General features: G+C 37.8%; 1 protein-coding gene across 12 annotated transcripts in view; it reads left to right on the plus strand.

Moving 5' to 3' along the window:
• The window catches only part of FRYL (FRY like transcription coactivator), a 249,123-nt gene that overhangs the window by 89,466 nt on the left and 134,790 nt on the right, over positions 1-24,867 (plus strand). For 11 of the 12 annotated variants that reach the window (XM_087864148.1, XM_087864149.1, XM_087864146.1 and 8 more), the window contains one exon: positions 23,264-23,463. In XM_087864148.1, the coding sequence (XP_087720274.1) occupies positions 23,344-23,463 (120 nt within the window). In that variant the 5' untranslated portion in view covers positions 23,264-23,343. Of the gene's footprint in view, positions 1-8,930; positions 9,677-23,263; positions 23,464-24,867 lie in introns of those variants that run through there. The other variant, XM_087864151.1, reaches the window with a different exon arrangement.

Below are 24,867 nucleotides of genomic sequence, written 5' to 3' on the forward strand. Positions count from 1 at the left end.
ACTATAGTTGTGCGTCACTGCGAGACTGCATGGTAATGAAGCCAAAGCACTGTGGGCCAAAACTCCCGCTGCCTGCGAGAGCAGGGACAGCGGCGTGGAGAGCTGGGCGAACACATCCGCTGCTGCCGCTGCTGCTGCTGCCGCTGCTGCTGTTCCTGCTGCTGTGGCCAGCTGAGACACAATGTTGAGCCTACAGGATTCTGTGTTTTTTGAAATTAGCATAAAGTCCTTGTTAAAGTCCTGGAGCAGCAGCTGTAAGTATGAATATTCCTAAATGGGAGAAATGCTGATGTATGATCATGGCCCTTCCTTGCATGCTAATTCTTTAGACCAGTCCAGATAGGAGAAAAGCTGTTGAAAATAACACGAGGAGTATTTTCTTGGATGGTAATCAGTGAGATGGATAGAAAATCTAGATGTGCACACACTGGGCAGTTGTTCTATCGGCAGTGAAATAGTCTTTGACTGAAATTCACCCCCGTTGGTTTTCTTGTTAATTTGTATCATTCTGGCAAAGTTTCTCTCATTTGTCAAGCACAGGGGGGAAATGACAGATAGACTCTCATCGCTGCAGGGTTATCAGATACCAGTACTATTCCACAGTTCTGTTAGGACAGAATGTTTGTTGGAAGCCACATCAGCTATCCGAAAGCATCCAGTGATTTAATATAATGATCATAACTTTCCCCAGTTCCTAAAATTGAAGTTACAATGAGTAATTTTCATATATATATATAGTGAATTTTTTGATAACATTCAAAGTTCAGGTAGGTCAGTAAAACTAATGTCATTGAGTTATTATTTTGTCTTTAACTCCCTTCCTAATACATAGGTTTGGCAGAAATACTGATTTTGTTCGGTATTTGTAGTATTTTCCAGTGGTACTTCTCTCTGAAGACCTGAAAGCACTGATAGCAGTGATTTATTACCATAATCTGTTTTTTTTGGTCACAATTACCTTAATAATAGGATACCAAACTAATGAAGTAATCAAGCAAAGATTCTGTTACAATGTCTGTTTTGCCCAAAGAAAACTGAAATACAGGAAAAAAATGTGACTTTTCCAAGGTCATACAGTGGCAGAGAACTGGAATTAGAACCCAGTTGTTCTTGCTCCCAACTGTGCTGCTGGTGCCTGAGCAAACTAATGAATAAAAGATGAAAGACTAAATTTAATTTTTCCCAGTTAACTCTTTACCAAAATATTTATTTAGTGTAGTTTTGTTTTGTAAGCAAATAATATAGAAGGCTGAATGTTGATACAGGGGGGGACCCTCTTAAGGTAAAGCCATATAGAATATAATTCGAGGAGATTTGTATTTTGCCAAATATACTGCATTTACAATCTCCGTATTTCTTTTCTTTTTGATCTGTAAGTAATTCTTCCATATGGAGATATTGTTGTGCCAGATGGCAGTAAGTTATCTTAGTTCTAGGAAAGTTTCTAAGTGAATTAAAATGTTGGGAGAATTATAACTGAATTATAATTACTAATTTAAATTAAATGCTTTTACTACTGAAAAGGGTAATACAGAATGCATTTTTACTAAAACAGACTGTGGTTTCTAATCTTTCTTTCCCCCTCGTCCCTCCTTCCCCCATCCTTACCATGTACTTTTTAAAAATAGTACGACAGTTTTACAGTGAGAACGAAGCTGTAATTAATGGGTTCTTCTATAGGAGCAGTGAATTAGATTATATCACAGCAGCTTGTCTTGTAAAAACTTAGTTTGCTTACATATTTTTGATTTATGTGGTTATTTTGTTTTGTGACCGTTTAAACATTTCTCCATGTCATTGCCTGAACTGTGTAACCAGCCACCGCCAAATCTCATGTAATCACATTCCTTGAATCCAAAAGTGAACCAAAAACAGATGTTTGTAAAGCCTTCGTTGTTAACTGTTAGGGATATAGTGATTCAGGTTGTGGGCATCCCATTGCCCTTGGGCATTCATGGTACATATCTCCCGAAGGTGTTTTTACAGTCGTAAGCGATAGGTTAATATTGAGAAGACAAGACAGAGTCTCACTGTTCACCGGGGTCTGTTCTAGCCCTGGAAAGTGGGAGAATGTTTTTCTTTTACGAGTATCTGTGGATGTCTTTTTTAAATCTTCCCTTAACCCTATTGTATTTAAAGAGGAAGGAGAGAAGATTAAAATATTTTTAAGACCCTAGAAAAGGACAGTAGTGATATGTCTCTTCCTACGGTTGTGTTCACAAGCCAGCACACCATCAGCCCACACTGACTGAGCATATGCTGTACTGTAACCAATAGATGCGATCTTTGCTCATAAAGAGCTTCTAGTTTAGTGGGAGAGTAAATATGCCCGGGAAGTGAACAGTAAGGAAGTTCAGTGGGTGCTGTTGCATATACGTCGTGACTTTCCACATGACTGTCACATGTGAGAAGAATGGGGAGTACAGAGACCGAAGGAATCCTATTGAACCACAGGGGACAGAGAGGACTTAGAGGGAAAGGGAGTTGAGTTGAGTTTGGAATGATAGGGTATTCCCCCTGTGGTAGACAGCTCTGCCCCCCATAGTCTCCCTGAGCCAGAAAGCAGGTTTGGGTCCACAGCCCTCTCTCGCCCCTCCACCATCTACCCCCCACCCATTTCAGCCACTTATCAGGATGTGTCGTCCTACCTTCTGTAGTTTCCTTAGTCTCTCCTGCCTTTTGTTGCCATAGTCACTTCACTTAGTTCAGGCCTCTCTTGCTTATCATCTGGAGTATTGCCATAGCTTCCTTTTTGTTCTCTTAGCCCCTTCCATTTTTCTGCCAGGGGCTCCTTCTAAAAGCCCACTCTTAAAGCCTCTGCCCTCCTTCACAGGCTTTCTGTCCTCTGTGGGATGAGCCCCTGCTCATCCTGTGTCTCCTCTCTTGCTGTGCTTGCCCAGTCCCTGGAGCTTGCTGTGCCTTGTATCTGCTGTTACCTCTGCCTGGAATGCGCCCCCCCTTCACCCCCTCAGCCCTGATGCCTGCTTCCCAGTGAATTCTTCTTCATCTTTGAAGACCCATCCTTTCCTTCATCTGTTCTTTTCTTCACCGTGAACATCATGGAATCATTATGCTCATTATGGCCTCATTCATGGCTTGAGTGTAGGCTCCTGGAGAGCGTAGATTGTCTTTCTTGTTCTTTGCATACTTCATATTTCTTTGTATACTTAATGCTTAGTTAAGTTGTGGTAACTGTGCAGGCAACTAAGAGCAAGCTTGGAGATGCAGTCATTTTTGCTGGAATGGATTAATAACAGGAAAAAGGAGGATAAATATATGGGCCCTCTTCTATGTGTTTATTATTATACTAGTGTTGTCTCTAAGGGGAATAGTTCCTGAAGCAGCAATTTGTAAAATGATACTTTAGTGAATTTAAAAAAAGTCAGCATTTCACTAAATTCTGTTTAGTGAATTTCTCAGGAAGAATAGAGAAAAACCCAATTTATTGGGTAGCTTATGTGTAAAAAAAAAAAAGAAAAAGAAAAAGAAAAAAGAAAGAAAAGAAGAAAAAAAGAAAGAAATGGCATATAATTTTCCCATTAAATAAACTGTATATTTCAAATGTTGCCCCTTACCCTCCTTAAAGAAAAAAGAAAAAGAAAAATTAAATTTTTGTCATTGAACATAACTTAATAGTGCATGTTATAATTCGTTGTCATTAAATAATAATGTTTCATGTTTGTAAGATGCATTTCCCATGATTTGTATTATGGTTAAATGCTGCGTTTTATATTAATCGCCAGAGGCCCTCTGGTTTCAAGGCCTGCTTAGCTGGCAGAGTGTTGATGCAGTGCTGCTGAAGTTTGATTATAGTTGAGCTTACTTCTTTCAGTAACAACAATGAAGTGACATTCATATGGCCTAAATTCAGGATTTTGTCTTTGTGCCAACAGTTTTAGGCATTACTTCTTTTAAAAACTGAATCAGGAACATTCTGTTAAACCAGCTGTGTAGTGAGGATGTTATCATTAAAAGATTGGCTTCGTTCCCTAAAATTGATAAGACAATGCAAGATTCAGTACTGAGATCTATCTCATTATGTATCTACAATGTTAATTAAGGTCACATATGCATTATCAATATAATACCTCTTGTAAACATATTTATAAGATTTTTTTTTTTTTAGATTTTATTTATTTATTTGACAGAGATAGAGACAGCCAGCGAGAGAGGGAACACAAGCAGGGGGAGTGGGAGAGGAAGAAGCGGAGCCTGATGTGGGACTCGATCCCATAACGCCAGGATCACGCCCTGAGCCGAAGGCAGACGCTCAACCGCTGTGCCACCCAGGCGCCCCTATAAGATTTTTTTGCATACATAATTTGACAGCTAGTGTTTCAAAAGATTCAGTTATATCACAGACATAGAGATAAATTGACTTATTTTAACCACAATTTTTATAAATTAAAATATGAATAAGTTATGGTATGTTAAGAAACAATCTGCATAAATTACTTGGGTTTTTGCACAATGAGCAAAGTTCATAGAATTTTTAATGCTCCGAGATGTTTTCCTGCATTGCAAGAATAGTAAATGTCAACCCCCCAAAACACAATTATGCATTTATCTAAAATTCACTTAAAATTTGTGTGTCACTTGTTTAAAATACTACTACTTACCACTTATTGAAGTAATTATGAGTCTGGTATTGTGGGAAGTTCATTGTGTGTGTGTGTGTGTGTGTGTGTATACAGTCAAATTGTGTACATACATTTATTATATCTCATGTAAGCATCTTGAAAATTTGATGGGGCAAACTATTGCTGTTTCAAAAATATTAGGTTTATGATCTAATGTGACATATATATAATTCATATACTATAACATCATCCTTTTAAAGTATATCATCCAGTAGTTTTTAGTATATTAACTAAGTTGTACAACCATCACCACTCTCTAGTTGTAGAACATTTATGATCCCTAAAAGAGACCTCGTACTCATTAATTTACTGTCTGTCTCTATGGATTTGCCTCTTCTGGACATTTCATGTGAATGGAATCCTAATAGGTGTTGTTTCGTGACCATCTTCTTTCACTTATCATATTACCAAGGCTCATCTATTTGTAGCACGTATCAGTATTTCATTACTTTTTATGACTGAATGCTGTTCCATTGTATGGATATACTACATTTTGTTTATCCACTCATCGGTAGATAAATCGCTGTTTTTTTAATAGAAGAGTAAATTGGGGTTCAGATAAGTTAAAGAGCAGTAAGAACACCCCCCAAATACCCAGACATCCCCCCCAGTTTTATTGAGATATAATTGACCTATAACACTAAGTTTAAGGCATATAACATAATGATTATATATATATATATATTGCAAAATAATTACCGCAATGAGATTAACATCCATCACTTCACATGGTAGAATTTTTTTCCTTGTGATGAAAACTTTTAAGACCTACTCTCCTAGTAACTTTCAAAAATACAACACAATATTGTTAATCCAGTATTTTCAAGAGTTTAGTTATCATTGCACATTACACAGCAAATTCTTTAGCTAACATCCTTTAATTCTTCATATTTCAATTGAAAGTCTTCCTTGATCTCTAGTGATACTTCAGAATTAACAGTTTGGAGAAAGGGTGGGTGGGCAGAAGGAATATGACATGCTGGATAGTAGAGGAAATCCGACCAATCAGGCTGGAGCAGAGAGGCATGGGAATGAGCTGGAAAGGTAGGCAGGGGCCAGAGGATGTGGAATCTTGAAGACTTAGCTCTGGATTTTGGTCTGAAACCTAAAACAAATGCAGAACCATTGATGGACTCTGTGACAGTGGTTGGGGTGATTTCATCAGACTTTTGTTTTTCATGGAATGGGGGTGGGGGTTGGGAGAGAGAGGAAGGTACTGTGTAGGGGGAGGAGTTAGGACGTGACTGCAGCAGATCAGACGTGAGATGAAGGTTGAACAATGAAGAAATGTCATTTTTTTTTTTTTTTTAGCATACATGTATATAATCCCTACTACATGAGTAGGTACTCTTCGGAGTGCTTCACAAAGTAGGAACTCATTTAATCATGGATATGAGAAATATTTTAGAGGCGGAAACAATATGGGAGGTGAAGGAGATTTTTAATTAGGTTTCTGTAAATGAATTTGGTAGGGTAATTTATGTTCTCATTGACATTAATTTTGGAGATGGAGCCATTGAGAGTTAAAATTGATCACAGTGTAAAAGAATCACCTATTGCTTATTGCCAGAATACTCCCTCATCCCTCAGAGAAATCCGTCTGCTTTAGGAAATGAAGCCTAGACAAAGAAGCCAACTCATTGTGCTAAGTGAACAGTGTGAACTCTGATGGTCCCTGAATTTAGAGTTCCTAGCTGCAGACATCATTGAATTTAGGAATCATGGGCCTGCTTTATCCATTTAAAAAATATACGTATTCTAACTCTTTAAGCCAGGTTTACCTCATTTGACACAGATACTTTATTTTCTTTCTTTCTTTTTTCTTTTTCTTTTTTTTTTTTTTAAGATTTTATTTATTTGTCAGCGAGAGCACGCAAGCGAGCACACAGGCAGGGGAAGCAGCAGGCAGAGGGAGGAGCAGGCTTCTCCCCACTCAGCAAGGAGCCTGAAGTGGGACTTGATCCCAGGACCCTAGGATCTTGACCTGAGCTGAAGGCAGACGTCTAACCAGCTGAGCTACCCAGGTGTATTGATACTTTATTTTCAAGACTGAACATTTTGTGTTGTGAGAGGTATAACTGATTCTCTAACTTGTTAAATATTTGGTTTCATGGTTTGTTTGAAAATTTTATATTGGTAGTATTAGAATAAAGACCTAATTTAATGAGATAGAAAATTCAAGATGGAAAAATCTAAGATGGCTGATCATAATATTCATAGGTGTCTAAGATTATTCAAAAAGGACAGTGTAGGGGTGCCTGGGTGGCCCAGCTGGTTAAGTGTCTATCTTCAGCTCAGGTCATGATCCCAAAATCCTGGGATCGAGTCCTGCATTGGGCTCCCTGGTCGGCGGGGAGTCTGCTTCTCTCTTCCCCTGCTCTTGCGCTCTCCCTCTCTCCCCCTCTCAAATAAATAAATCTTACAAAAAAAAAAAAAAAAAAAAGACAAGACAGTGTAATATCTGTGGCAAGTTTCAGACCTGCTGTTTCATAAACCTGGATGTCGTAACCTTCCCCTGTTTGTACCTTCTGTTGTAGTTGTGTCTAAACTCCTTCTTGGGGTGCCTGGGTGGTGCAGTTAAGCATCCAACTCTTGGCTTTAGCTCATTTGGTGATCTCAGGGTCGTGAGATCGAGCCCCACATCAGGCGTTGCTCTCAGGATGGAGTCTGCTCGTGTTTCTCTCTCCACCTCCCTCTGGCCCTCCACACTGCACGCTCTCTCTCTCAAATAAATCTTTAAAAAAAAAACAAAAACGCAAAAACTCTTTCTTATTATCAGGCCCTGGGTCCTATCCTATGCTAAGATGGTGAGTTTTGGAGCGCCCTAGCTCACTAGTCCAGACAACTCGGCATCTGGCCAACCTCACTACAAGCTTTGGCCTGACTTTGTTCTTCAGTTCTAGTGTCTGGGCTGCTACTCCTTCTTGTGTCAAAGAATGGAGGTCAAAGCCTCCACCCCTGCTAATTGGTATTTCTTCCTTCTTGAGCCTTGCCTTGTCAAACTCCTTGGTAACTGTTTCCTTCAAATATGGGACTCTGCTTTGCTCCTCGAGAATGAAGTTCTCATCCAAAAACAACAATTAGGACTCAAAGAGAATCAAGTTCTGCTGCCGGACCTTTTTAATGATGAGATCCACCTCCCTTAGCAGGTGTACCTCCCTGTTCTTACACTTTCCATAACAAATCTATTTGCTAACATACAACAGTTGTTCTTTCATGGATCCCCATGGTGCTTTTTACCTGTTTTCAGACTCTTTAGATACCATAGTCTGCCTCCATTACTAGACTTCTCATCATCTCCGGCATTGCTGCTGTTCAGCCATTACGCACCCTTCTGGCTGTACCGGTATTTACAGCCAGAGTCAGTTCTAATTGTCCCTCTGTACCGATTGCTAAATATTTTTAATATGACACCTGACAGGTATCTGGCCTACATTAGTGGTTAAGTGCCAAATCATTGAGTTCTGGCCTGTTCCAGTGTCCCAGTACTGGCCATACTCTTGTAGGCTTCTTTTCTGGAAGTAACCATGTTTACAGTTTCATCACATTGATGAGACACAGTTTGCTAGCCTTTTGCAGGATGGAATGGGCTTTGTTCTCTTGATTATTCCTTCTCCTAATCTTTAATGCATGATGTCACAGGACACTGCCTAAGTGGAATTTCTTACAATTTTATTTTGAGTCTACTAGTTGGTCGAAGCATGCTATTTCCCAATTTAAAAAATTTGCTAAAATGAGTAAAGTTTTTAAGGGTTTTTTGAGAAAGAAAATTCAAGAGAAATCTCTTTGGGGAAGACTGTAGAAGCCAAATTCCAAACTGTCAGACCTATTTCTATTAGAAGATAGTGAATTGGAAATGTGACGGTAGTTCGTGCTAGAAAATCATATGGATGATTTAGAAACAATACATATATTTATTGACACATGTGGTACAGAAAGTAGTGAAAATATTCATAAAAATGAAGGATGAGCTAATATCTATTAATATATTAATATATTATATATAATATATATTATATATATTAATGACTGAGCACCTGGGTGGCTCAGTCAGTTAAGCGTCTGCCTTCGGCTCAGGTCATGATCTCAGGGTCCTGGGATTCAGCCCCACATCGGGCTCCCTGCTCAGCCGAGGAGCCTGCTTCTCTCCCTGCCCCTTACTCCACTGGTGCTCTCTCTCTCTCTCTCTCTCTCTCAAATCAATAAATAAAATCTTAAAAAATGACAAATACAGATTTACATTAGATGCATTAAATGGATTTTTTTTATTTAAAATAATCTTCATTGATGTTTAGAGCAGCTTTATTCATATTTTCCAAAACTTGGAAGCAACGGAGCTGTCCTTCAGTGGGTGAGTGGATAAACTGTGGTCCATTCAGACAATGGGATATTAAGTGCCAAAATGAAATGAGCTGTCAAGCCATTTAAAGATTTGTAGGAAACTTAAAGACATTATTACCAAGAGAAAGAAGCCAGTCTGAAAAGACTACATACTGTAGGATTCCAACTATAAGATGTTCTGGAAAAGGTAAAACTATGGAGACAGTAAGAAAAGTAGTTGCCAGAGGTTAGGGGGAAGGTCAGATAAATAGGTAGAGCTCAGGATTTTTAGGGCAGTGAAACTACTCTGTAGTGTACTATGTTGATGGATGCATTTGTTCAAACCCATAGCGTATAAAACACCAAGAATGAACTGTAGGGTAAATGATGGCCTTTGGGTGATAATGACATGTCCGTGTGGGTTCATCAACTCTAACAAATGGACCATGCTGGTAGGAGATGTTGGTAATGGGGAGGCGACGCAAGCGTGGGAGCAGAAGGTATATGGGAACTCTCCACTCCTTCTCTGTTTTGCTGTGAACCTAAAACTGCTCTTTAAAAAAAAAAAAAGTGAAGTCTTAAAAAAAATTGAAAAACTAAAAGCTTCACAAAAAATTTTGGAGCAATATATGAATGAGTCATTCTTATTGTAGGGAGACTGTGGAAGAAAAGAAAATGATGATTCCAATAAAATGGCCTTAGTAACACCCTTGAAGGTAAGGCTAGTGGTGCATTTTTATGCAGAGTACAGAGGCATGCCTTTCTGTGGTCTGATGTGCAGGGCCTAGTGTTGTTCAGATGGAAAGGAGTCACTCTGGCTGCTACATGGAGTTGTTATTTCATCTGCTATGAAGCAGAGATAACTGTGAAGGAAGATTTTTTCAGGAGTCTACACAGAATCTTCTTCTGCGCTCAGAACTTAACCATGCAGGAAAAAGAAGGGATTCCTCTCAGTACGATGGGGTTTGGTGACGAGACTGGTTATAGGATACAAGGCATGGGGTGCCACTGATGATGGTTCTCGAGTTCTCATCACTGAAACCTCACCCTTTGAAATCACAGATAATGAGCGTCAGAGGATTGATAGGGCACCAGGATATGTGGTTTCGGGCGTGTTTCGGTGAAGAGGCTGGAACCACAAGAGAAAAATCAGTTCGTCAAGATTTCTAGTTCAAACTGAGAGAACCATGTATGACTTCTTAAAATTAGTTTTTTAAATTGTTTTATTGACCCCTCAGTTTGCTTGCTAGAGCTTTGCCCCCTGACACGCATTTAGTTAGCACTCTCCGAATTGCTTGATGGATGTTGTTTGTGGCTATTCTATACACAGGTTTCCTTATTTATGGTGTTCTTGAAACTTCTTATTGATCAGAATTAGTTTTCAGTAAAATCATCGTATAGAACCAACTGTTCCACTTAAGATGAATAGTGTGAGGCAATGATTCTCAACCTTGGCTGCACCTTAGAATCGGGCTGGGGAGTTGTCAGAAACATACGGATGCCTGGGCATCACTCCAGAGATTTTGACTGTGATTGAAGGAATTGCCAGAGAAGGCCAGCAAAGACCAGGATCGGGTCAGAAAACTGGACTTTGCTTTCATGCTGAGAGTGGATATGAAATCTTTTGCAGAAGGTGGAATTGTAATATATAATTGGACAGAAACAAGTTTTTAGGTTTGCCAATTTACTAATTTACAGTGAGAAGTATGCCAAGTGGGTGTTAATGCTAGGGCTGGCCAGCTATCCTTTCCTTTCCTTGTGGGGTAGGTCATACAAAGCTAAATTATAATCAGAAATTTGCATGGGAAGCCTGTAGATCAGAGAAATTAATACCTGCAGTGCTGTGCTCTAGGGGGTGAGAATACTCATCTTTTTGTCCAGCCTGCTGGACTGTACTCAGGTGGACATTACATTTCCGTCAGCAACAGGTTAAGTGGTCAGTTTCCCTGTACCTTCCCAACAATAGAGCTGATTAGTCATTTTATTATTTGCCAGTCTGATGTGTATACAGTAAAAGCTTATTGCTACTTTGATTTGCATTTTCTGGGTATACAGAGTTTGAATCTTTTTTCATATATTGTCTTTTTAGGTTCTTACATGAATTGCCTAATTATATTTTTTTGCCAATTTTTCTCCATTGTGTTGTCTTTTTCTTGTTAATTTCTAAGAGCTCTTTGAATACTTTATATTAGCTATTATCTACATTATATTATTTTTCCAAATTTGCCCTGTCTTGCTTATGGTATTGTTTGCCTTATAAATATTTAAACTTTTTATCTGGTTGAATGTGTTTGTCTTTTTTAAATAATTTGGGTTTTCTATCCGGGCCAACAGTCTCCTCTCGCCTGGATTCTGTATGTTGACGCCTAAGTTTTTTCTTTAAAAATTTTTAAAAACTTAAAAAATTTTATTTCCAACATCCCATTAATCTGGACTTTGGTTTTTGAATATAATCTATTTTTTTCAGATGAATAGTCAGGTAATACTCCAATATTATTACTAAATCATCCTCTTTTCTCCTGTTTTACCCCTGTTGAATTCTTATTCTGGGATTTTTTTAGGAGGTTGTTTAATATTTTGCATTAATTTGATTTATCCATACTTGTGTTTACTGAATTAATTAGTTATATTATATTCTGAAATAGTCTTTTTATATTTTGATGTAATGTTTCAAATATAGTTATAATATGTTCTGATTATAGTTATGTTGTCTTCTGATTTAGGAAATAGTCTTTTTTTTTTTTTTTAAAGATTTTATTTATTTATTTGACAGAGAGAGACAGCCAGCGAGAGAGGGAACACAAGCAGGGGGAGTGGGAGAGGAAGAAGCAGGCTTCCAGCGGAGGAGCCTGATATGGGACTCGATCCCAGAACGCTGGGATCACACCCTGAGCCGAAGGCAGACACTTAACGACTGCGCCCCAGAAAATATTCTTTATATATATATATAATTTTTTTTAAGATCGTATTTATTTATTTGGCAGTGAGAGAGCACAGGTAGGCAGAGCAGGTAGGCAGAAGGAGAGGGAGAAGTTGGCTGCCTCCCTGCTGAGCAGAGAGTCTGATGCGGCACTTGACCCAGGACCCTGGGATCGTGACCTGAGCTGAAGGCAGACGCTTAACCGACTGAGTCACCCAGGCGCCCCTCTTTATATATTTAAAAAAAAAAAAAAAAGTTTAGTGGGGCGCCTGAGTGGCGCAGTCGTTAAGCGTCTGCCTTCGGCTCAGGGCGTGATCCCAGCATTGTGGGATCGAGCCCCACATTGGGCTCCTCCGCTATGAGCCTGCTTCTTCCTCTCCCACTCCCCCTGCTTGTGTTCCCTCTCTCGCTGGCTGTCTCTAACTCTGTTAAATAAATAAAATCTTTAAAAAAATTTTTTTTCCAGCTTTTTTGGGGATATTTAATCCTCCTTGTATATACTTTAAGATGGTTTTTATCCAGTACAACTTAAAAAAATAGCATTGAAATCTTCATTGGAATTGCCATAATTAATATATTAATTTTGTGTAATAAAATTATAATAAGAAGTGTTCTTCCACACAAATAAATCTTTTCATTTGTTCAGATCTTCTTTCATGTCCTTTAAGAGGTTCTGGTAAGAACACCTGCCTGGCTCGGTCAGTGGAGCATGAGACTCTTGATCTCGAGGCCATGAGTTCAAGCCCCGTGTTGAGTGTAGAGATGACTTAAAAAAGAAAAACGGGGGGGTTCTTATAGTTTCCTCTTAAGTAAGTCCTGTGCTTTCCTTTTTAAATTTATTGTGACTAATTTTATATTTGTGAATAGAGGATTTTTATCCATTTTCCTTTCTAGGTGATTATTGCTTTAATAAAGAAAGCTTTGTTTCTTTTTCAATATTTATAACAATGTTTTAATTTTTTATGTGTTATTGCATTTACTTATATTATCCCTTAACCTCTTGATGTTGAATAATAAGGCAAGAGTCTGCATCTTTGTTTAGTTTCTGTTTTTAATTGAAATAGATTTAGTGTGTTGGAACCTATAATGATGTTTGCTTCTCATGTTTGGTAAATATTTTTGTTTTCTTTATTTCTGGCTGCTGGATATCTGTAGGGCGTAGTTCTATCTCTTTGTCTACTAATTAAGGGTGGGCCGTACAATTACAGTGCTTTAAAGAATAATCCCAAGAGTCATAGAAGGGAAAGCAGCCTTAGCCCTTGTGAGCCTTGGTTCGGTAGCCCCCAGTTAAGATATTAGGAGGAAGCCCCTTTGGTCCTTGTTTTCTCCTACCGTCTCAGCCCCTTGGGTATGGAGGATTCAGCCCCCTTTATTAGACTCTGCTCAGCTTCTTAGAAGGCAGAGAAGATGGTTATACGTCCATATGCGGTCGTGGACTTGCCTCAGGCCCTGGGTCTACGTACGTTTGCTGGATGAGGTCCTGCAGGGTCCTGTTGTTCCTGTTTTCACTTCAGGGCTATGCTGTGCTGATCTCCAGATTCTTGTCTGGCTAGAAGAGAAGAAAGTCTGCCACAATAGCTTTCTTCACTGGCAGCGAATGTTTTTATGGGAGGAGGAGAGGAGAACAAAAATGAAAACAACTTTCTTGTTGCTACTGATACATACCCATGGTTGAGATATAATTCAACCCATTCATTTTCTAGAGGGAAAACAAAAGCTTAGAAAGGTTAAATAATATAACCAAGATTATAATGATACTGAGTAGCCAAGTCAAGTTTGGGGCCCTGGTCTTCTGACTCCTGGGTTCATGCACATTTTAAAAATACCACATCATTTCTAGATTTTTAGAATAGTTCCTTAACTGAGTTTCTGAAGGTTCAAAGAGTACAAGAAAATAATAACCTCAGGGAGATTCTAGCTGAGTGAATAATGGATTATTTAGAGATAGGTCATTTTTCTTGAGCTTTATAATAAGCGATATTTCTGTAGTAGACTTCAAGTAAAAAACATTGGAAATGTGCCAAAGATGTCATAGGACTTCTATGTTTAGAAACTGTTTTCAGTAGGAATAGTTTAGACTAGGATAAATAAACATTTTAGGAACAGATGTCCAAAGAACAAGCAGAAGTCTTAATTTTTCTATCCATTGAAATTCCACCAGAAGCAAAAATGTTGGACTGAATAGTAAGAAAAATGATGGCATTCACACAATAGAAATTTAAAGTATTTATGAATAGAATTGGTAAGAATTACATATTCTGATTTTTAAAATTAGTAACTCGAAGAGTGAGTAAAAATTCAAATCCAAAAAAAGAATTATATAGATCCCTTATGAAGGAAAGTATACATTTTGGGGGGAGGCACACAAGGGAAGATAAATTAATGAGTGTATGCCAGGTTCTACACAAGAAGTCTTAATTAAGATGTCAGTTTTTTTTCCAATTAATTTATGAAGATATGCATAAGCCTGGAATTATAAGTGAAGAACAATAGCTGAGAAATTACTGAAGATGATGAGTGAACAGGAGTATTTGTGCCAACAGATAATAAAACCTATTATAAAGGTGTAGTAATTAAAAGGAGGTCCTGATGCAAAAACAGATTTTTTTTACTTGATTATGCTTGTGTTTTATTATCTCACCATGATCTTTCTACATTTGTTATTATGAGACTGTAGTTTCACCGTATCATTAATTTGTTTAATTTGTTATCAAGAAAGAGATAGCAACATATCATTCCTCAAAAAGACAGGTACCCAAGCTATAAGACTTAAAGGAACAGCCCAGTACAAATAGGCCTACGAGATTTTTTCAGCCTATGTCCTGGGCCTAATTCACCTTCAGTCCTTTTCCTCTTTAAAAGAATTTCTTCTCAGGGCACCTGGGTGGCTCAGTCGGTTGAGCATTGGACTCTTGGTCTCAGTTCAGGTCATGATCTCAGGGTCGGGGGATCAAGCCCCGTGTGGGACTCTGCGCTCAGCAGGGAGTCTGCTTGAGATTCTCACCACCACCCCCCTCGAATAAATACATAATTAAATAAAATCTTGAAAAAAAATTTCTTCTCTCAGCTTCCCCTCTGTATGTATATAACCAGGCAGGGCAAAACATCCAAAACCAGAATCTTTTTGTTGTTGTTTTGGTTTGTTTGTTTAGATTTATTTATTTGAGAGAATGTGAGCGAGCCAGGAGGAGGGGCAGAGAGAGAGAGAGTCTCAAGCAGATTCCCCACTGAGTGTGGAGCCTGACTCGGGGCTCGATCTCAGGACCCCAAGATCATGGACCTGAGCCAAAATCAAGAGTCGGGTGCTTAACTGACTGAGCCACCCAGATGCCCCCCAAAACCAGACTCTTAATGAGAAGAATAGAAAACACAACTTGAATATGGATTTAGTTTATGACAGTGGATAAAATCAGTGATAGAATTTCAGTAAAGGAACCCAGGAGAATTGATTAAATATTAGGGGAAAATGTCTTTATTGACTATCTCGCCAAATAAACTGCAGTTGGATGATAGATTTAAATGGGTAAAAAGGAATTAAAAGAAAATATAAGTAAATACCTATCAAAGTAGGAAAGCTTTTTCTTTTTAGCCCACTTTATGTAAATGAATTTGAAGATGCAACCGAAATATTTGATTTGGGAAGTAGTTATTCTAAGTAAATAGTATGTTAATAATCTAGACCTTTAAGGAATTTAAAAAAAGGGGTGTGTGTGTCAAAATCTGGTGATTGTGGAGAAAATAAAGCCACTGATCTGAAAGTGCTTAGGAATTCAGGACCCAACTTCACAAATTTCACTCCCATGTGACAAGCGACTTTAATCAGGAGTCAATTTCCACATCATAAGTGGGCTATAACTTGAAGTAGTGCATTCTGGATCTAGTTCCTGCTAGGAATTTTACCAGCTGGTTGTTAAACCCCTGGTGGCTTGAAATCAGCCATGATGATTATATTTACACAATGGAAATTGGCAAGTGCTATAAATCAGAACTTTTTTTTTAAAGAGACATTTACCAGCATATCACTTGAAATAAGAATAAGTTTGTTAGAACTACAGAGAACAAACTGATGGTCACCAGAGGGGAGCTGGGCAGGGGAAGGGGTGAAATATGTGATGGGGATTAAGGAGGGCACTTGTGGTGATGAGCACTTAGTAATGTCTAGAAGTGTTTGTTTTGTACACCTGAAACTGATGTAACACTGTGTGTTAACTCTACTGGAATAAAAATTAAAAAATAATAAATAAAAAATAGGTTTATTAGGGTACCATGAGATAATATGCAAAATACCTTAATAATATATTGATAATGTTTCATTTCTGTCAGAGATAAAGTGTCTGGTATGAGCTTCCTTCATTTATGAAGAAATTTTGAGGTTACCTCACCTTATAGCAAACTGTGTGTGCACTGAAGTCGTCCAACGATGCTTTCATAGTATACCTCTCCACAGCCACAGCGTGCATGTCATTTATCTCTTTATTTCCTCTTCAGATAGAGTTGCTTCCAAATGTGCAGGTTTTCTCTGGATAGTTTGCTGAGAGGTTACAACAACGTAACCAGCCTCACCAGAAATTGAAATTCGCTGTTCTTCCCCGATACTGATTGTGCTAGCTTTGTTTCTGCTTTCAGTCTACCATGTAACCTGATGGGTGTTTTTGACATTTTAGTTTTAATTGACTTACAATCTGTTTCCTTTCTCTGAGCTTGATCCAAGTACATTGTTGTTTGAGCTTGAGCTGTTGTTTATTTTCACTCTTCGAGGCATCTTTGGTTCTGGCTGACAGGGATAGAATGGGCTTTTCTTTTTGAGGTTTTGTTTTGTTTTTTAAGATTTTATTTATTTGAGAGTGAGAGTGAGCGAGAGCACGAGCTGGGAGGACAGAGAGAAGCAGGCTGTCTGCTGAGCAGGGAGCCCGACGTGGGGCTCGATCCCAGGACCCCGGGATCATGACCTAAGCCAAAGGCAGACGCTTAACTGACTGAGCCACCCAGGCACCCATTCTTTTTGAGTTTAAAAAAATTAAGACTTTATTTTTTCGAGCAGTTTCAAATCTACAGAAAATTTGAGCAGAAAGTACAAACAGTTCCCTTGTACCCCCTTATCCTGCCCCCCATATCCCCTATTATTAACATTTTATATTAATGTGATATAGTTGTTATAATTGATGAACCCATGTCACACTTTGTAATCACCCAAAGCCTATAGTTTACATTAGGGTTCACTCTTTGTGTTGTATATTCTGTGGGTTTTGACAAATGTAATGACATGTTTCCATCATTACGGTATCACACAGAATAGTTTCAGGATCCTCAGAATCACCTGTGCTCCCCTCTTCATCCGTTTCTCCCTCCCGTCCCTGGCAGTCATGCATTTTTTTCTGCCTCCATACTTCCGCTTTTCCCTTAATGTCGTACAGATGGACTCATAGAGCATGTAGTTTTTCAGAATGACTTCTCTCACTCAATAATACGCATGTAGGTTTCCTCTAAGTCTTTTCTTGGCTTGATCATTCCTTTTGTTTTAGCACTGAACAGTAGCCCATTGTCTGGATATACCAAAGTTTATTTTTCCATTCACCTACTGGAGGACATCTTGGGTCCTTCCAGGTTTTGGCAGTTATGAATCAAGCTGCTATAAACATCCATATACAGGTTTTTGTGTGGACATGTTTTTAACTCCTTTGGGTGAATACCAAGGAGCATGGTTGCTGGGTCATATGCAAAGAGTATGTCTAGTTTTGTAAAAACCTCTGAATCGTCTTCCACAGTGCCTGTACCATTTTATATTTTCACCAGTGATGAATGAGAGTTCCTGTTGCTCCACACCTTCCACCAACATTTGGTGTTTTCAGTGTTCTGGATTTTGGCCATTCTAATGGGTGTGTAGTGGTATGTCATTGTTGTTTTAATGTGCATTTCCCTGAACACATAGGATATGGAGCATCATTTCATATTCTAATTTGTCCTCTGTATGCCTGCTTTGTTGAGGGGTCTGTTAGGTTTTGGACCCCCCCCCCCTTTTTTTTTGATTGGGTTATTTTCTTGTTGACTTTTAAGAATTCTTTATATATTTTGGATAGCAGTCCTTTATCAGATATGTGTTCTGTAAAGATTTTTCTCCCAATCTGTGCCTTGTCTTTTCATTCTCTTTATAGTGTCATTTGTAGAGCTGAAGTTACTAATTTTAATAAAGCTCAATTTATCAATTTTTCTTTCATGGCTTCCATTTGGGTGTTATATCTAAAAATTGCCAAACCCTAAGATACCTAGCTTTTCTCCTATCTTATCCTCTGGGAATTTCATAGTTTTGTATTTTACATAAAAAAAATAAATCTATGATCCATTTAGAGTTAATTTTTGTGAAAGGTGTCTGTTCTGTGTCTGGATGATGATTCTTCCTCCTCCTCCTCTTCTTTTTCTTCTGCCTCTGGATGTCCAGTTATTCCAGCATCATTTGTGGAAAAGTCTCCTTTTCCCATTGATTTGCCTTGGCTTCTTTGACTTTATTTGTGTGGGTCTATTCCTGGGCTCTCTGTTCTACTCCACTGATCTGTTTGTTTTTTCACCAATACCACGCTGTCTCTTTGCAGGAACTTTAAAGTGAGCCTTGAAGTCGGCTAGTGTGTGTCCTCCAGTTTTGTTCTTCTCTTTCAGTATTGTGTTGGCTATTCTGGGTCATTTGCCTCTCCATATAAACTTTAGAATCAGCTTGTTGATATCCACAGAAGAACTTGCTGGAATAGGCTTGTCTTTTAAGCTAAGAATCTTGGTTTTGCTTTGTTAATTCAGAAATATTTTTTACATTTGTTCTCGTTCCGAGGCCATTTACCTTGTACTTTTTTTTTCCTTGGGTGGTTATCAAAATTTTTATTGTTGGCTAGTGTAAGTAATAATAATAATAATTTTTAAAAAAATATTTGAGAGAGACAGAGAGTTGGGGGAGGGGCAGAGGGAGAGAATCGAGTTGGGGCTCGATCTCACAACCCATGAGATTATGACCTGAGCCAAAACCAAGAGTCGGCTGCTTAACAGACTGAACCACCCAGGTGCCCCACAGTGTTTGTAATAATTAAAATAGTAAACAGTTGTATGGAACTTTGTTATATTTCTACATTTCTCTACATAAACATATGTGTGTAATATGCATGTGCACATAGAAGGTTGTGACTATAAAATGGGAATTTTTTATCCCTAAAGACCTGTTCTCTGGGGTAAAGTAACTGTAGGCATTTTCCACTGGGATCTTTTTAAACCACATCTGCTTGTCCCCACCCATCCCTATCTGAAATATACCAATTGTTGAGAATCACTCTGTATTTTGAGAGATGTTACTATTTAGAGTGCTGTGCATAAGAACATAGTGGAAGCAGGAAAAAAAAGCTGAGAATCACTGCTATAAAGTAATAAAATGGACGCCTGGGTGGCTCAGGTCATGATCCCAGGGTTCTGGGATCAAGACCCACATTGGGCTCCTTGCTGAGTGGAGAGCCACCTTCTCCCTCTGCCTGCCTTTCCCCCTGCTTGTGCTCTCTCTCTCTCTCTGACAAATAAAATCTTTTTTAAAAAATAGAGTATTGAAACCAAACATGTCTCACTTTAGGAGTTTATGTCTCTTCTCACTTGTCTGCTCTCTTTGACTGAATTTAAATTTATTTTATAAGGTATAGGTATCTTAAGAGCATGAAAAAGATAATTGTTTTAGTAAATATGCTAAGTACAGTGTTATAGAGAATAAGCTGTTCAAAAGTACCATGTTTATTTTTTATTTGTATCTAAAAGAAAGAATAGGCATACTAGCTTATATTTGCCATATTTTAATTATTCAGGTCTTGCTTTATTCTTATTAGCAGTTAGAGTTTAGTGGATTTATATTCCAATGATGTTTGATATGACATTGGGTTTTTACAATTTGTAGTTCAATGCCTGAATTGTGTTCTTAAGAATTATGCTCAGTTAGGTCTTCATTCTCTCATAAGCTTACATAAAGTTTTCAAAATTTTATAACATGTAGGGAAATATTACTATTTTACATTATAAAATATTTAACTTAAGCAGTCAGATGATGTCAAGTTAATCTAGTTATGTGGAAACTAGCCTTTTCACCTTGCTTAGAGTGATCGCCCTTGTTTCTTAACTATTAGCAGAATATGAGAAAAATTCACATGTCTGTACCAAAGCTGAACGTTATAGTGAAATACAAAATTGGAGGGAGGGAACCACTTTGAAAAATGTTATCGAATTTTTACTTGTTTAAAAAATATTAGTGAAGTTAAATATTGTGACTCGTTCATGTCTTTTTTCTAGTTTTCAGTTTGGGGGTGAGGGTCTTTTTCTAACTGACTTCATTAGAGCTTTGTGGATGGAGGTAAATTGATTAAACTTTGTGTTTGTTCTAATCTTCAGATATTTTTGCCTCTTAATTTTGGTTTTATGTACTTACTGTCTATGACCTTTTTGCACTTAACTCTATATGTTGAACATTTTCCCATGCCATCCAATATTTTTTGATGATGTCATTTCAACGGTCTATAGAGCATTCTATTTATTAATAGATTATAAAGATAATTTATTTTGCCAGTCCATAACAAAAACATTAGATTGTTCTGCGACCAGAAATTTCAATCAATAGATGCGTTCTGTGTTACTTTTTGGTATTAATAGAGTTAACAAGCATTCATGAAATACTTACTAAGAAATATAATTGAAATAAATTGTTTGATTTAGCAACATCGTTTTTCATAAAAATTAGATTTTCTCAAACTTGAAATATTTTTATTTTGGAAGATAGTGCAGATATTTGGAAGAGAAATCTTTATTTAGAAGATAAGTGCAGGTTATCCTAAAACTTTTGGCTTTATTGGCAAATTTCTTAAAATATGCTATTGATACCTCGGAATATTTGTTTATGCTTAATTTATACTTTTTAGGAAGTGTAAGACAGTAAAGGCAAATTATTTGAGAGGTCATTTTAACTAAAGTTTTTTTCTTTTTTGGAGAAACTGTTAAAAAAAATGTCATTTATAAAAGTTATCTCATCAAAGGCTAGAATTTAAGTACCAGGTGTATTACAAGGGCTGCTTCTTTGGTTACATTTATTTAAAGTTAAAGCCAAAGAAACTTTGTAACTGTTAATGATCTTATGAATCTTATTTTGAGGCTTACAACTCTTGATTAAAAGAGAAGATATATTTTGTAACTGTGACCTTAAGTCAAAGTCTTGAAAATGTTTTATCCTCATTTTTATGTCTAAAATGTAAACTAAGCTTCTGGAAACTACCTGAGTAGTTTTTGTTGTCATTCTTGTTTTACTATTTTATGATTCCTTAAAGTTATCCAACATGATATGAGTATAAAATATAGAGTTCTCTTAATGATCCAAAATAATTGCTTTTAAGATCTCCATTTTTCACAATCACAGTTGTTAACAGTCTCTCTTTTGTAAGACACAATGTTGGATCATGACACAGAGTAAACAAACAGGTCATTGTTGAAAATAAATAGTGTGTACTGTGTTCAAAGGACTGTGAATTTTTGTTTTGAATTCTTATTATATAATTTTAGTTCTAGAATACAATTCATAATATATTTTAATTTGATGTGATACAGAGATATTTAGTTTTAGGGCAATATTAACAATTTCTAGTATTCTTTAGATTATTTTTTAATATGTAAGCATCATGTGTGACTAATTTTTCATCATAGTTTTGGAGGAAAAGTACTCTGTTTTGTGGGAAAATAAATAAATAAAGATAATGACTAGGGCATGAAAGGAAGCCAAGTATTTGGAAATTCTGTCTTCCAAAAATGTTTTTTTCTTAATTTGTAGTTATTTTTTCTGAAGTAAAATATTTGTATTTTGTATTACTTTCTAGAATTTTCTTTTGAAGTTATCACAGGTCACTTTTATTTATCTTGGCACACTATGTTTGGTAGAATAGGGTTGGTTTTTTTTTTTGTTTTGTTTTGTTTTTTTGACAGAACAGTTTATGAGTTTGGAGAGTATGTATTTAGAATAAATTTGTTCTGTAGTTTTGTGCACACAGAAATTCAGCATTTGATTGTGTTCTGCTTCCGTTTTCATGCAAGGGTTTGCTTTGGGGACAGCTTATGAAAGGGTATTACCTGGAGATCAGGTTGGGGTAGAGAAGTACAAACTTGCAGGTTTTCAGTGAATACTCTAGGCCACAGGGGATGACATCAGCTGAAGTTCACGAATGGAAGGGTCTGCACTACGGAGCTGGCTGAAAGAGCAAGGTGACTGGATAAACTGAAGATAGGAAGCCAGGCCGTCAAGAGAACAAAACCTGTGAAGATAAAAAGCATGTAGCAGTCAGTGTGTGCTCTTTTTGTGCCCCAGCTGGTGCAATGTATTTGCCAGGCACCGGGACATCCCTATCTGAGTAAATGGCACCACTGTCCTTTGAATGATTGCAGTAAAAATCCTACAAGTCATTGCTCGCTCCTTTCCTTCACCTTGATGCCTTCTTTGCTAACACATGACATATGTCAAGTCCTTTCCCTCTCTCCTGTGCCATTCCATCCCCTTACCTGACCTAGGATCATCTCACCTGGATCTGTGCAGTAGTTTCCCTGAGTCTGGGTTTGCCCCCTTCCAATCCATTCTCCAGAGGAGCTGGAGAGATCTTTTAAGAGAAGCCAGATCCTATCCCTCTTCAGGTTAATAATTTCCACTGAATTTTAATTTCATTTTGAATAATTTCCTTCAAAGTTCTAAATCCCTGACTATTGATTTTGACCTCATCTGAAATTGCCTGTCACCCCTGCTTCCTCCCTTGAGCTCCAGCCACACTGGTCTTCTTTTTGTTTATCAAACATGCTCACTCAATTTAGCACTTTGTGTTCCTGGTGCTTTGCCTTGCTGCCCCTCTTTCATCATCCAGACGAGTTCAAATGTGGCTTCTTCAGTGAAGCCTTTTCCTAATCATGCTTTCCAGAATAGTATCTTTCAATGCCCTAGCCAATCTGGTTTCCTTTATTCACATCTGTTTTATTTCCTTCTTTGCACATCACTTTGTTTAGAATTCATTTCATTCATTATGTATTTATTATATACCCAGTATATGCTAGGCATTGTTCTAGGCACTTGGGATTCATTGATGAACAAAAAAGACAAAAAGAGAATCCCTGTTCTTAGGAAATTCACATTAGTAGGGTCGAGAGAAAAACAGTACATAAAAACACATAAGTAAATTACATTTGGGCAATTTGTTAGAATGTAGCAAGTGTGATAAAAATAGAGTCTGATAATACAGATTGGGAGATCTGGATGGGGTTTAGGGGCAGAGTGCATATTAAATAGGGTGGTTATGGTGGGTCTCATTATTGTATTGATTAATTAGAGTTCTTTTGTTTCTTTTATGTTTAGCTTCAGCACCAGTCAGCAAAGTGAATAAGTACTGTGCTTCCACCAACTTTCATTCCACTTTGGGGAAAAAGAATATCATCATGTCAAGCATTACGATTGACCCAGATGTCAAGCCTGGTGAATATGTCATCAAGAGCCTCTTTGCAGAATTTGCTGTTCAGGCTGAAAAGAAAATTGAAGTTGTAATGGCTGAACCCTTGGTAAGTAGAGCTGACCTATAAATCTGAAATATTTTCTTAACTTTCGTATTAACCATTATAATACAAAATTTCCAAAGGAAATATTGTACTTGAAAAAAAAATCAAAGGAAGCCAGTCTGAAAAGTCTGCTTACTGTATAATCCCAGCTCTATGACATTCTTAAAAAGGCAAAACTATGGAGACAGTAAAATGAACAGTGGTGATAGGGGCTGGGGCTGGAGGAACAAATATAGGCAGAAGAAAGAGGATTTTTAGGGCAGTGAAAATAACTCTGTGTAATACTGCATTGGTAGACACATGTCATCATATGTTTGCCCAAATGTACAACACCAAGAGTGGACTGTAATGTAAATTACAGAATTTAGATGATTAGGAAGTGTCATTGTAGTTTTATCAGTAGTCACAAATGTACCACTCTGGTAGCGAGGCTCTGCACGTGTGGGATGGGGTGTATGGGAAATCTGTACCTTCCACTCAATTTTGCTGGGAACCTGAAACTGCTCTAAAAAAATAAAGTCTTAAAAATAAAGAGATGGGTTAGTAAAGTGGTGATCTAGGAAGCTGTAATGACTTTAGAATCCATCTTGATAAGTTACTGCAGGTCACCAAAGAACAAAAATGGATTTCACTAATGGGAATGGTTGAGAAAGATAAAACCTAAGAGAAAATAGGGGCGCCTGGGTGGCACAGCGGTTAAGCGTCTGCCTTCAGCTCAGGGCGTGATCCCGGTGTTACAGGATCGAGCCCCACATCAGGCTCCTCTGCTATGAGCCTGCTTCTTCCTCTCCCACTCCCCCTGCTTGTGTTCCCTCTCTCGCTGGCTGTCTCTATCTCTGTCAAATAAATAAATAAAATCTTTGGGGAAAAAAAAAAAAACCTAAGAGAAAATAAAGGAAAATCTAGAATATTCTGCAAGTTGATGCTATGGCAGTGGCCAAACTTATAATAAAACAGTAAGCTTATTTTTAGACGTATAGTGCATGAGGCATACTTAAGCTCCATGTGATTAGAACTCATGGTAAAGAGAAAGACTGAAAACAAATGTTTGAGTCAGATTCTGAGGGGTTGTGAAGGCTGCTGTGATAGATAATACAGTGGTTGGACGCTAGCAGGGAGAAGAGATTAAAGGCAGAGACTAGAGGGATGCCTGGCTGGCTCAGTGGGTACAGCATATGACTCTTGATCTCTGGGTTGTGAGTTTGAGCCCCACGTTGGGTGCAGAGATGACTTAAAATCTTTGAAGGCAGAGACTACTGTTTAGCTATTGTATATAATTCAGGCTGGAATGAAGAGTCTTGAATTAGGGCATTAACAGTCGAAGTGGTTGGAGAAGAAAGTAAGATAACAATTAGTAGAACTCAACAAATAGGAGGAGGTGTTTTGAGGGAAAGTAAAGGTTAAAAG

Source organism: Ursus americanus, chromosome 8, assembly GCF_024610735.1.
Source record: "Ursus americanus isolate L20-20 chromosome 8, mUrsAme1.1.p, whole genome shotgun sequence".
Classification (NCBI taxonomy): domain Eukaryota; kingdom Metazoa; phylum Chordata; class Mammalia; order Carnivora; family Ursidae; genus Ursus; species Ursus americanus.